The 12406-nt window shown below is 37.5% G+C and overlaps 1 protein-coding gene across 1 annotated transcript in view; it reads right to left on the reverse strand.

Moving 5' to 3' along the window:
- Positions 1 to 12406, reverse strand: part of GMDS (GDP-mannose 4,6-dehydratase) — a 632017-nt gene that overhangs the window by 340839 nt on the left and 278772 nt on the right. Inside the window, exons 5-6 of the mRNA XM_003927401.4 lie at positions 3695 to 3887; positions 2787 to 2891 (exon numbers count right to left, since the gene is read on the reverse strand). Of these exons, the coding sequence (XP_003927450.1) occupies positions 2787 to 2891; positions 3695 to 3887 (298 nt within the window). The remainder of the gene's footprint in view (positions 1 to 2786; positions 2892 to 3694; positions 3888 to 12406) is intronic.

Consider the following 12406-nt stretch of genomic DNA (forward strand, 5'->3'; position numbering starts at 1 on the left):
TCAGATTAATTTAATATGAAAATTAATTATCAGGTTTTAAGAAATGCTGTAAATAGTAGGCATTAGATATCAAAGTATTAATATCATTTTCACATATACCTTTTTCTCATTATTTGATTATATAGTTAAAAATGTGATACCATTGATTTCCAGGCATGCAATGAAACAAAACAAAATGATGTATGCTACAGTTAAGGTCAAGTTCCTAAAGATATTTCATGGAAGCCTGAAGGTGCAGAACAATATGTAGAGCAGAATTCTCTTTCTATGTTTAAAGATACACAGAACTTTTCTGAAAGAATGTTAACAGTGGGTCTGAGGATAGGGCTGGAGGTTATCATAAGGATGGAAACTTTTACTTTATAATTTTCTTTTAAATGAAGAAGTATTACGTTAAAAATATTTTTATTACCTTAAAACAATCCTTTTTAAGAGATGGGGGTCTCATTATATTGCTCAGGCTAGAGTGCAGTGGCACAATTACAAACCACTGCAGCCTCAAACTCCTGGACTCAAAGAATCTTCCCAACTCAGTTTCCCAAGTAGTTAGGACTTCAGGCACACATGACCAGACCTGGCTGATTTGTTTTTTATTTTTTGTAGAGATGGGATCTTACTTATGTTGCCCAGGCTGGTCCTGGACTCCTAGCCTCAAGTCATTACCCCAATTTGGCTTCCCAAAGTGCTGGGATTACAGGTAGGGGAACTGTGCCTGATCTTAAAATGTATTTTTTTCAGTGGTTAACATCTACAAAGACAAAAAAATAAGTTCTCATTGTAAGGTACACCAACAGAGAATTACGGAGTTATATTTAAATTTATCTTTTTTCAGTTTACAACCTAGGAATGCTTTTCCCTATCCTGATCTGATCCACGACAATTAACTTTTATTTTATTTTTTTGCAGGTGGAAAACTTGAGGGAGGAAGAACACAGAAAGCCAAACAATGTGTACGAACATGTTTGTGAGAAAGAGGCAGGGATTACCATGACTGAGCAGACTCTGTGGGCACCCTCATACCACATGCTGCAAGCAACAACACCTAGGATCTTCCTTTTGCTTTCCACCTTACCACTGGCACCCAGAACCACAAAATTCATTAAGAATTCTTTCTCACTGTTGGTGAACTTGTTTTCCTTTCAGGCAACATGATGACAGGCTAGGTTCTTATGCTTTAACTGCCCATCATGAGAATTTTTAACTTAAGCAATTATAAAATAAAAATGTATTCACGCTAAAGATATCTTTATAAGCCTGTCACTTTAATCTTTCTTCATGACTTGTTGGTTTAATTAGGTAGCTATATAGTCACATAAAATTTCACTGAAAAATTATAGGCATTATATTACTAGTTGTTGGTCATGAAACAACTTATAACATTGGACTTCTCATTTATTCTCAGACTAAAAATCTAAATGATAGTGAAATTTAATAAAACTTCTTGGAAAGTTTACAGATAATTTTTACTTTGTAAAACATGTGCATGCTTTGTAAAGGTTTCTCATGCTTCAGTAAATCAGAAGTAATGATGGGGATACACATTTTCTTACTTAAAACTTTATACTGGGAACAAGAGAACTAGCACGTTGCTGCAGTCTCATCAACAACTCTGAAAAGGCAACAAGCCAATGCAAACAAATATGGTTTTCCAAAAATACCTGATAATACTTCTAAATATAAGAGCTGCCTTCAGGGAAGTGGAGAACAAGGAGAGATTTCTTAATGGATATAAAATTACAGCTGGATAGGCACATTAAATTCTAATATTCCATAGAGCGCTCTCTAGTTTATTGTATTATTAAGTATTTTTCAATTAGCTAAAAAAGACGATTTTAAATGTTCCTAACACAAGCATACAATAAATGTCTCAGGTGACAGACATGCTAATTACTCTGATTTGATCACTATAGATTGTTTGTTTCAAAACATTACTATGTGCTCCATAAAAATGTTATGTGTCAATTTTCAAAAATTTTGTTTAAAAAACTGATTTAAAATTTATTTATTTATTTATTTGTTTGTTTGTTTGTTTGTTTGTTTGAAACAGAGTTTCGCTCTTGTTACCCAGGCTGGAGTGCAATGGAACTATCTCGGCTCACCGCAACCTCTGCCTCTTGAGTTCAGGCAATTCTCCTGCCTCAGCCTCCTGAGTAGCTGGGACTACAGGCACGCGCCACCATGCCCAGCTAATTTTTTGTATTTTTAGTAGAGACGGGGTTTCACCATGTTGACCAGGATGGTCTTGATCTCTTGATCTTGTGATCCACCTACCTCGGCCTCCCAAAGTGCTGGGATTACAGGCGTGAGCCACCGCGCCTGGCCTAAGATGTATTTTTAAAACCAAGTAATCCAGAAATTAAAATTAAATTATGATTTTAAATTAAAATTAAAATCAAAGTAAAAAAATAATATAGATTCTACAAATTGAGTCTATCTGAATAGGAATAACTTCTAAGAACAATCATTCGTTTACTACTTATTCCTGTGCATTCATACAGAAGCTTCCTAATACTCAGGTTGAAAACATGTTTAAGACCTGCTAATGAAAATGGTAAAACTGGAACACTGTTCAGTTTTGAATGTTAAATTTAAAACCCCACAAACTCATAATAAAATTACAAAAAACTAAGGCTGGATATACATTTCTTCATTGGCCATTCTGACATTCATAATTCGACACAGATAGGAAATTTTTCAGTCTCCATAGCACATGAACCACATATAAATGCAACTTCTTGTTGTTGCTGAAGTCTAAAATTCTCTTTTCAGTTAATATATTTACTAACCTCTCCTGGGACTCTCATGATTGAAGAGAATGCCATTCACTGCAAAGAGATTATACGCCTCACGGAAGTTCACCACAATCCAGTAGGCATAGAGTTTTGCTGCCCCTGTTGGAATAATTTTTTTAAAGTACTGAAGTTTATTATAAAAGACAGTGATTTTCACCCATCTGAAACAGTAACAACTTGCCAAAATAATAATTTGTAATGTATCAAAGTACAAAAAAGTATCAAAAGCCAAAGACAAAATAAAAGTTCTTATGCTAGTTAATCATGTTCACCAGAAAATATTTCAAAAATTTTCTTACTTTTGTAATACGCACAGTGTACTATTTGACATTCTAATTGACTGAATCTTTCTTAGGTCTTATTCTTTCTCTCTCTCTCCTTTTTTAACTTTTGAGGAATTAGAGTGGAATAAATTGGAGATCTTAACATTGGAAATGCTTTGAAATTTTATCACTAAAGTCTTTCATTAATATTTTCTTTACTAATATATTATACACAATAGTCTTTTTTTTTAAACGATTTTGTATTCAAGGAAACTTTCATGGAAAATAAAAAACATGAAACCTTATCACTTCAGTACAATCTCACAACAGTTTAGAAAAAGAATCATAATGGGTCTGATTTTCCATTTAAAGTGATCTGTATGGAAGGGTTGAACGAACATGGGTTGGTGAAGTGAGGTGGTAATTTCGCCCTGAAGGCAATGGCAGCAAGTACTTGTAGTTAGCAACGTACAAAGGTATGCTTCTCAACAAGTTCAGTCACTTTAGTCTACCTTAATGTTAACCTCACACCCAAATGACTTCAGCCATGAGACATGAACAGAATGAAAGAAGAAACACACACCCCCACACCCACAGATAATGCCATACACGCGCTGAGGTGTGCACAAGCATTCTCACCATAGGGTGACCGGGGATAGAAAGGGGTGGTCTCCTTCTGGGGTATTTCCTGCACTTTCCCATAAAGTTCACTTGTTGAGGCTTGGTAGAACTTAACAGAGTTGATAAGGCCGCAAGTCTTAACTGCATCCAGAAGTCGTAGAGTGCCAACTCCATCAACGTCGGCAGTGTACTCAGCGAGGTCAAAGGAAATCTGGAAAAAGCAGACGGAGACAGGGCTGCATTAATAGCTTCACAGTATAAAGGTGTCAGCAGGGACAAAGACTACAATTTCACACTGTGAAATTTTGGTGAGAAAATGTTATTTTCTAAGATCACAATAAGGATGTGGATGTCATCTGCTTACAATATCAAATGGCTAAAAATATCTCAATTCCTATTAATTACCTATGGTAATCCGAAGAACACTTTAACTGTTGTCCTACTACTCCTAATTCTAGGCTAGAGTCCCTAGGGCAGGTTTATAGGGCAAACCCTATTCCTCAAAATTATCTGGGGCGTTCCTTAAAAATTCAGTTTGAACCAATCTCTCTGGAGAGGGGACCTAGGAAATTTATATTTTTATTTTTTATTGTATTTATTTCTATGATTATTATACTTTAAGTTCTGGGGTACGTGTGCAGAACACACAGGTTTGTTACACAGGTATACATGCGCCATGGTGGTTTGCTGCACCCATCAACCTGTCATCTACATTAGGTATTTCTCCTAATGCTATCCCTCTCCTAGTCCCCTACCCCCAACATGCCCCAGTGTGTGATGTTCCCCTCCTTATGTCAATGTGTTCTCACTGTGCAACTCCCACTTATGAGTGAGAACAAGGGTGTTTGGTTTTCTGTTCTTGTGTTTGCTGAGAGTGATGGCTTCTAACTTCATCCATGTTCTGGCAAAAAACATGAATTCATCCTTTTTATGGCTACATAGTATTCCATGGTGTATATGTGCCACATTTTCTTTTCTTTATCTAGTCTATCATCAATGGGTATTTGGGTTGGCTCCAAGTCTTTGCTATTGTGAGCAGTGCCACAATAAACATACGTGTGCACATGTCTTTATAATAGAATAATGTATAATCCTTTGGGTACATATCCAGTAATGGGACTGCTGGGTCAAATGGTATTTCTATTTCTAGATCCATGAGGAATTGCCACACTGTCTTCCACAATGACTGAAATTTACATTTTAATGAGCCCCAATTGATTTTTATGTACAGAGAAGTTTCAGAACATGTGCTTAAGAACACAGTTGAATTTTAAAAGGGTTGTTTTATTTTATATTTTAAAGGTATAATAATGACTTTGTAATGTATTACAAGAATGTATAATCTTTTTCTAGTATGAGACAGAGGATACCTCAAGACACTAATGTATAAGCTAACTTCTAAGAGAATGTTGAAGAGTAATTCAATATTTTGCAGTTCTTTGGAGCATTTTTTAAAAACAAATGTGACTAATATACTTTCTTAAATTGTTCTACTTACACATAATGAACAAAATAACCTAATATTAAATCCCCCACAATAAGGCTCAAAATCTTTGTCACTGGTTTATGCACAGGCTAATATAGCTGGGCACAGTGCAAACAGGCTTCCCCTGCTGTCTTGTGAATCCTCACCTGGAAAAACCCCTTTGAGGGATAAAGTCACTGGCCTTCCTTACTGCTGGGTCCTGCATGTGTGCCCTGGAACAGAAGCTGTCACCTGGCACATGCAAATGGTATTCAGGCAGCTGCTCACCAGGGACCCTATTTAGATCACTAAACTCACATCACTTAGGCCTGTGAGTAAAGGTCATGTGACAGCCAGGAGCTCAAAAGGAAAAATGTACGTTGCATCCACAACCTTTCAAAGCCATGAAGGCAAATTTAGAACCCTGTTATTGTTTATATTCTTTTCTCATAAGTTTGTTAAGATATAATTTATACCCATAAAATCCACCCTTTTAAAAGTTTACAATTCAGTGGTTTTTTTGTATACTCATAGCAGTATATGCAAACATCAACATCATCTAAGCCCAGCATATTTTCATCGCCCCAAGAAGAAACTCAATACCTAGTACTCAGTACCTCAGTACCTAGTATCAGCAGCCACTCCTTGGTCCCCAACTCCAACTCTGACCCCAACAGCCCTGTCACACGATGTATTCACCTACTGTGGATATTTCATACAAATGGAATCATATAATAGATGTTTTTTGGTGACTGACTTCTTTCACTTACCATGTGTTTCATTTTGGGTGGGTATATACTAGGAATGTAGTCACTGGGTCATACAGTAACACTACATTTAACATTTTGAAGAACTACCAGATTGTTTTCCAAAATGGCTGCATCATTTCACATTCTTACCTTCAATGAATAAGAGTTCCAATGTCTCCACATCCTACTTAGACTTGTTTTGGCCTTTTTTATTATATCCATCCTAGTAGTATGAAGTGGTAGCTCATTGTGGTTTTAATTTTCTTTTTCCTAATAAATAATATTCAGCACCTTTTCATATGCTTGTTGGCCATTTGTATCTTATCTTTGTAGAAATGTGTATTTGAAGCCTTTAGCCATTTTTAAATTGGGTCATTTGTTGAGGTGTAAAAGGTATACACACACACACACACACACACGCACACACACACACACACATATATTCTGAATACAAGTCCCTTATCAAATATATGACTTGCAATCTTTCCTCCCATTATGATGGTTGTCTTTTTACTTCTTTTTTTAAAGACAGGATCTCACTATGTTGCCCAAGCTGGAGTGCAGTGGCTATTCACAGGCATAATCATAGCAAACTATAGCCTCAAACCCTGCTCAAGTGATCTTCCTACCTCAGCCTCTTGCTTAATAGCCGAAAATACAGGCATGTGCTACAGAGCTGGGCTAAGGTGTTTTCACTTTCTTACTGGTATCTTATGGAGCACAGAAGTCCCATTTATCTACTTTTTCTTTTGTTGCATGTGCTTTTAATGTTATAACCAAGAACACTTAACACAAGATCATGAAGATTTACTCCTAATGTTTCACTCCAAGAGTTTTATAGTTTTGTCTCATGCATTTAATTTTATGATCCATTTTGAGTTAAATTTTGTGTATGGTTAGGGATCCAAACTTCCTTTTTTGCAAACGGATATCTAGTTGTCTCAGCATCATTTGTTGAAAAGATCAGTTTTTCTCTGTTGAATGGTCTTTGCACTGAGTCATTATGTTTTTAGTAAAAACCACAGCCTTGTGTTGAAGAAATAGTGCATTTAGAAGACCTTGGGAGAGGGGGTTTCAGGGTTTTGAGACCACTAGTAGTGGCCATTGAGCGGATCCCTCAACCACGTCTGTAGGCTACAGTTTCCTCACCACAACAGTGCCACAATTATAATTTATGTGGCACTTTACAATTCAAAAGTGCTTTCGTTCGAACTTTATAACAATCCTAGGAGAAATAGAAACTAGGTCCTGAGATTCAGTGTGCCAAAAGCCACACTGCCTAGGAGCAGCAGAACCAGGACTCCAAGGGAGTCCCTGGATGATGCTCACCACAAAAGGAGGATTCAGCCATTCCCTCCTCGAGGGTCTCATAAAAGCCGGAAGCTCTGAGGAGAAACACACACGCACACACAGACAAACAATTGCCTACTCCTTCTAGAGATTTGTGGATTGTAGATTAAGACACCTTAAACTACATGATCCTGAAGATCTTCTCTGACACCAAATGTCTGTACTCAAAATATTTTTAGGTATAAGTTCTCATCCCATGGTATTTGCAGTCTTTTTCAAGAGACCAGTCAAATTTGAACAACAATGAGAATGTTATGAGTTTTTTTTTCTCTTTCCTCGACCAGTTTTTCATTTATATACATGCTGCCTAATCAGCTCCAAGAAGGAATAGCTAGTACTTTTTAAATACTCAGTATCAGACAAACACATCATTCAGCATTTTGCGAGTATATATTATTTAATCCTAAGAACAGGTAAGTATTTGTATTAATACAAAGAAGCTACAGCAAGTGATGGCAACACCTGTCATATTCATGGTGAATGTTCCATACAGTGAATATATTATATATGGATATATTACATTCACAGTGAACCAAGCATCCTCACATAAGCACCTTAACCATTAGAATACAGAATAAGAAAACTGTACAACCTAAAAGTTTTCATTTATGCTAGGGAATCCAATTTAGATAACCAATACATTATTATTCAGAGCACATAACTCATGGAAAATAATTAAACATTGTTAGACTAAAGATAGTAAATTAGATAGGGGAGCATGGTGAGAAAGATGTTTGCATGTTTGCAAATTTTTAGGTAACTCTAGAGAGAATTAAGCACGTGTTGGATATTCAACATGCTACAGGATAAGACTGGCTGATAAAATGATTACAAAGTGTTTTATAGTATAAAGTAACAAACGAAGTGATTTCCTTAGAAAAGAAAGTCTGAACAGTATGTTGTAACTAATCAACTCCTAAATGTTTAAAGTGTTGGCTAGGCACAGTGGCTCACACCTGTAGTCCCAACACTTTGGGAGGCTGAGCCGATCACTTGAGCCCCAGAGACCAAGACCAGCCTGGGCAACATAACAAGACCCTCTGTCTCCCCACCAAAAAAAAAAAGAAAAGAAAAGTAAAAAAAATTAGCTGGCCATGGCGGCACACACCTGTGGTCCCAGCTACTCAAGAGGCTGAAGCAGAAGGATTACTTGAACGCAGGACATTGAGGCTGCAGTCAGCCATGATCATGACACTGCACTCCAGCCTGGGCAACAGAGCTAGACTCTGTCTCAAAACAAAATGGAAGTTTAAAAAAAAATTATCTTTAAGTAAAACTAAAGGTTAGAAGTGTGATTCTGAAACACACAAAAACATGGAAGGTCCAGAGAGCTACAGCCCACGGGCCTAATCTGACCAACCACCTGCTTTTGTAATTAAGTTTTACAGGCATAGCCCTATAAACACTCATTTGTTTGCATGTTTTCTATGCTTGTTTCCACGCTATGACAGCAGAGCTGAATAGCTGCAACACAGGCATTTCCCATGAAGCCGAAAATATTTACTATCTGGACCTTTACAGAAGAAGCTTCCAAACCCCTGAAACTAAACCACAGTTACAACTGGGAGCTACAATGAGTAGGGTTTTGATTGTTGCAGTTTTTTGTTTTCTTTTTTTAAAATCATTATCTTTTCTCTATCGTCTCAATATTATGGGAATGATTACGAAGTACATTTCCAATCACAAAGAGAGTTGCATTTTCAGAGGCATACAGACCAAGTTAATAGTAAAAATCTTATTTCATCTAATAAGGAGAACAAAAAATCAGACTGGTTTAAAAAAAAAACAAAAAACAAGCCTACAGAATACTGCCCAAACTCCCTTCTTGAAATACTTTCTTCAGTCGGCTCTGGCATCCCCACATTCTTCTCATTCTATCAGCATCAGTTTTCCAGGCTCTTGTGCCAATGCCCACAGGTCTACCAGGTCTCCTGCACCCTGACTCCAGGCCCTGGGCTCAGTGCTGAGCTTTCTGTCCCCTGACCCACCCTGCAGCTGTGTCACTCAGTCTGGGGTCTCAATTCACCATCTGTGCAAATGGGCCCAAAGGTCCACCTCCAGGGGACCTCTTAAGCAGCAGCCTCTCCTATCTTCCTGTCCACTTGTTATGCCTAACATCATGTCACACTGAGATGGCCCCAAACAGAGTTTCTGAAGCTGTCTTCAAGGCTCTTCTTTCCAATGGCCTCTCCCTCTCTGTAAATAGCAACCATTCCAAACAAAACCTAGGAATCTTCCCTAACACTTCCTTTCCTGCACAATTCACTGAAATCTTACCAGTTCCCACTGCTTAGTCCACACCTTAATTTAGTCTGCCATTACCTTTCATGGGAACCACTAAAGGAGCCTCTAACTAGCTCAATTGCAGTCCTTCCCCAACTGGCACCCTGGTACTTGACCTCATAACCTACCATACTCATCCCCCATGACGATGATGTATCCTCTCCAGCCACACTGTGATCCTGGCCTGGTGTCAGCTGGTCCTGCCTAGAGCCTTCATGCTGCTGACCCCTCTGTATACTGTGCTCCTCACCACTTCCCTTCCTCCCTCTCTAAAAACATCCCATGCTTGCCATTCTATCCTTATCCACCCCTCTCTTTACCATGCTTCATTTTACCCTCATTTTAAACTTTTATATAAGTTTACTTATATATGATTTATCTCCCCCATTAAAATGAAAGCTCCATGAGGACTGGTGTCGCCCATGTCTGAAGTGTGGCTTGACACAGTATTTGCTGAGTGAGTGTATAATAAAGAGAGTGTATAAACTAATGAGAAATTTAAATGTCAAATATACAAACATCAAAATAAAAACAACAACAAAAAAAACTAGTAGAAAAGAAAACGCACTATCAGAATGATAGAAGAAGGTTAATAATGTAATATTACTGAAATAAAAGGTAAGATTTCAAAGAGCAAGACAGATAAAACTCTATATAAATTCCAAAGCTTTAGCATAACAATGACAATAGTTTTAACAGTTACACTGTATAAAGAGTCAGAATTCAGAGTGCAGAAGAAGAATCTTAGACATAATTGAAGTGCAGGTGGGAGGAGACAGTTACTAAAACATCCAAGATGCTGTGATGGGATACTCATTCTTAAGGTACAGTCAGGCAGTCTCAGAGGCGAGTAGTAAAGCCAGAGAAACAAGAGAAAAATTTAAAGTCATAGGAAACAGTAAATTTAAGTTCAAATATAAAGCTAATACTCTTAACAACATTCAAAGATATAAACAGATACCCAAATAATTGTCCTCATTTATTTATGAGTGATAAACCATAGCCCTTCTTAAAGCAAACAGAAAATTAGAAATAGTCCTTTAAATGATCTGAGAGAGAACAGATATAGATGCTAAAAGTTCACATGTCAATTCTATTGTCTACAAAATAGAATGTAAATCCCAGGTGCATTTAAAGCCACATCAGGGAAGGCCTGAGTTCACTGTGCTAGGCCTCACAGCAAATAAAACAAATGATAACAATAATTCCAGGATCTTTAAGCCCTTTTACACCACCCAACTCATTATAACTAAATGTTAATTTTATAACTATGTGAAATTGAACACAGATGGAGGAGGGCAATCTAACCAAGTAGGATAAGATAAACGCCACTACTGACATATAAAATACTGACTAGTTATAATAGTGACAAACTATTACTTACATTAGATGAGTACAAGAGAAAATAAGTCTGTGCCTGATTAGTGGAGTGGTTGTCATGTGTTGATAACTACAGTGCTCACAACTTTACATATTTTTAAATGACCACCCAAACCTAATCCTTGAAGTCAGAAATGTCACACATTGTCATTCTTTTCCCAAGAAGCACAGCAAGTAACATTCCAACTCCTGAAGCCAGGATCTTGGATGATCCTGAGACTGCTGATCAGACACCATTCTGGAGTTCTCTGCAAGGCCCACTCCCCACTTAGGGGGTTCAACTCCTCATCTTGGTCCTGAGTCTCTCAGGCTAGACTAGCTCTCTTTCTCAAATGGCAGTCTGGGAGGTAAATTTTGGGATTCAGAGTGAGAGAGGTGGCTACAGTCATTAGGCGTGTGAGTGGTTTGCCAGGACCGCCCCACTGCGTCTCCCTCATATTGCTTCCCCACATACTGCTCTTACTTGAAAATACTCCAAAATGTTAATACAAGTAAAGAGCACGCATTTTTAAAATTCTGAAATCTACTGAAAGCAAAAGCTGGTATAAATGAAAAAGATCACAAACAGCCCCTTTCCCACTAGACTGTAAACTCTACAGGAGCAGAGCTTTTGACTATTTCTGCTCACCATTAAATCCCCAAGAATCACACAGAGGTAAAAATGCATCTGTAATTTTAATATAGAAAGCTATGTGAAGAAAAGTTTCATTTATTTATAACAAATTTGATGAAATTATCCCACAAATACTAATAGAACTGTTATTTTCTAAAGTGTAAATGAATTAAGGGAAAGTATCTGGATAACAATTTTAGTAAGGAAAAACATTTCAAACACAGCAGAAGAGAAGTCCATAATAAATTAATGAGTAAAGGTGAACACTTTTCAGGCTTTTCAGCTGAAACAAGAAGAATACATGGAGGAATGTGAAGATAGGCAAAACTGCTTATAATATATGTTGTTTGTCTCTTTAGTCCCGTATGGTTCAGTGGTGCAGCCTCCAAGTTCAATGTGATTTGTCCTTTCCAGACTGACTTCCTCCTGTCTCAGGGCCTGGGTGTTGCCCCTTCCCTCACTCAGAACGTTTCCCAGGGTTCACTCCTCCCTTCCTTCACTCTCAGAGTCCTTCCTGGACCTGGCCATCTCTCCCTTCACCTTATCCTCCCCTGGCATGCTTCACTTTGGAGTACTCAGTCCAAAAGCATCTTCATTCGTTTAGTGAACTTATAAGCTCCATGAGGTTAGGGCCTTTGTTTTTTCTCATTGCTCCCACCACTTAGAAGAATGCCTGTTACATGGAGAGTACTCAAGAAATATTACTTGAATAAATAAGACGGCATTCAGTCTGAACGTTTATGCATATAATTCCCCAATGATTTCAGTATACAATTAAGAATGGAATAAATGTTATATATGGAGCAAATTTCATTTTAAATATCTCAATGAATGAGCCAAAGTTTCCTGACTACTAATGTAGTGTCGGAAAAAGAGATCTGTCTGCAAAA

The sequence above is a fragment of the Saimiri boliviensis genome, chromosome 4, assembly GCF_048565385.1.
Source record: "Saimiri boliviensis isolate mSaiBol1 chromosome 4, mSaiBol1.pri, whole genome shotgun sequence".
NCBI classification, from domain to species: domain Eukaryota; kingdom Metazoa; phylum Chordata; class Mammalia; order Primates; family Cebidae; genus Saimiri; species Saimiri boliviensis.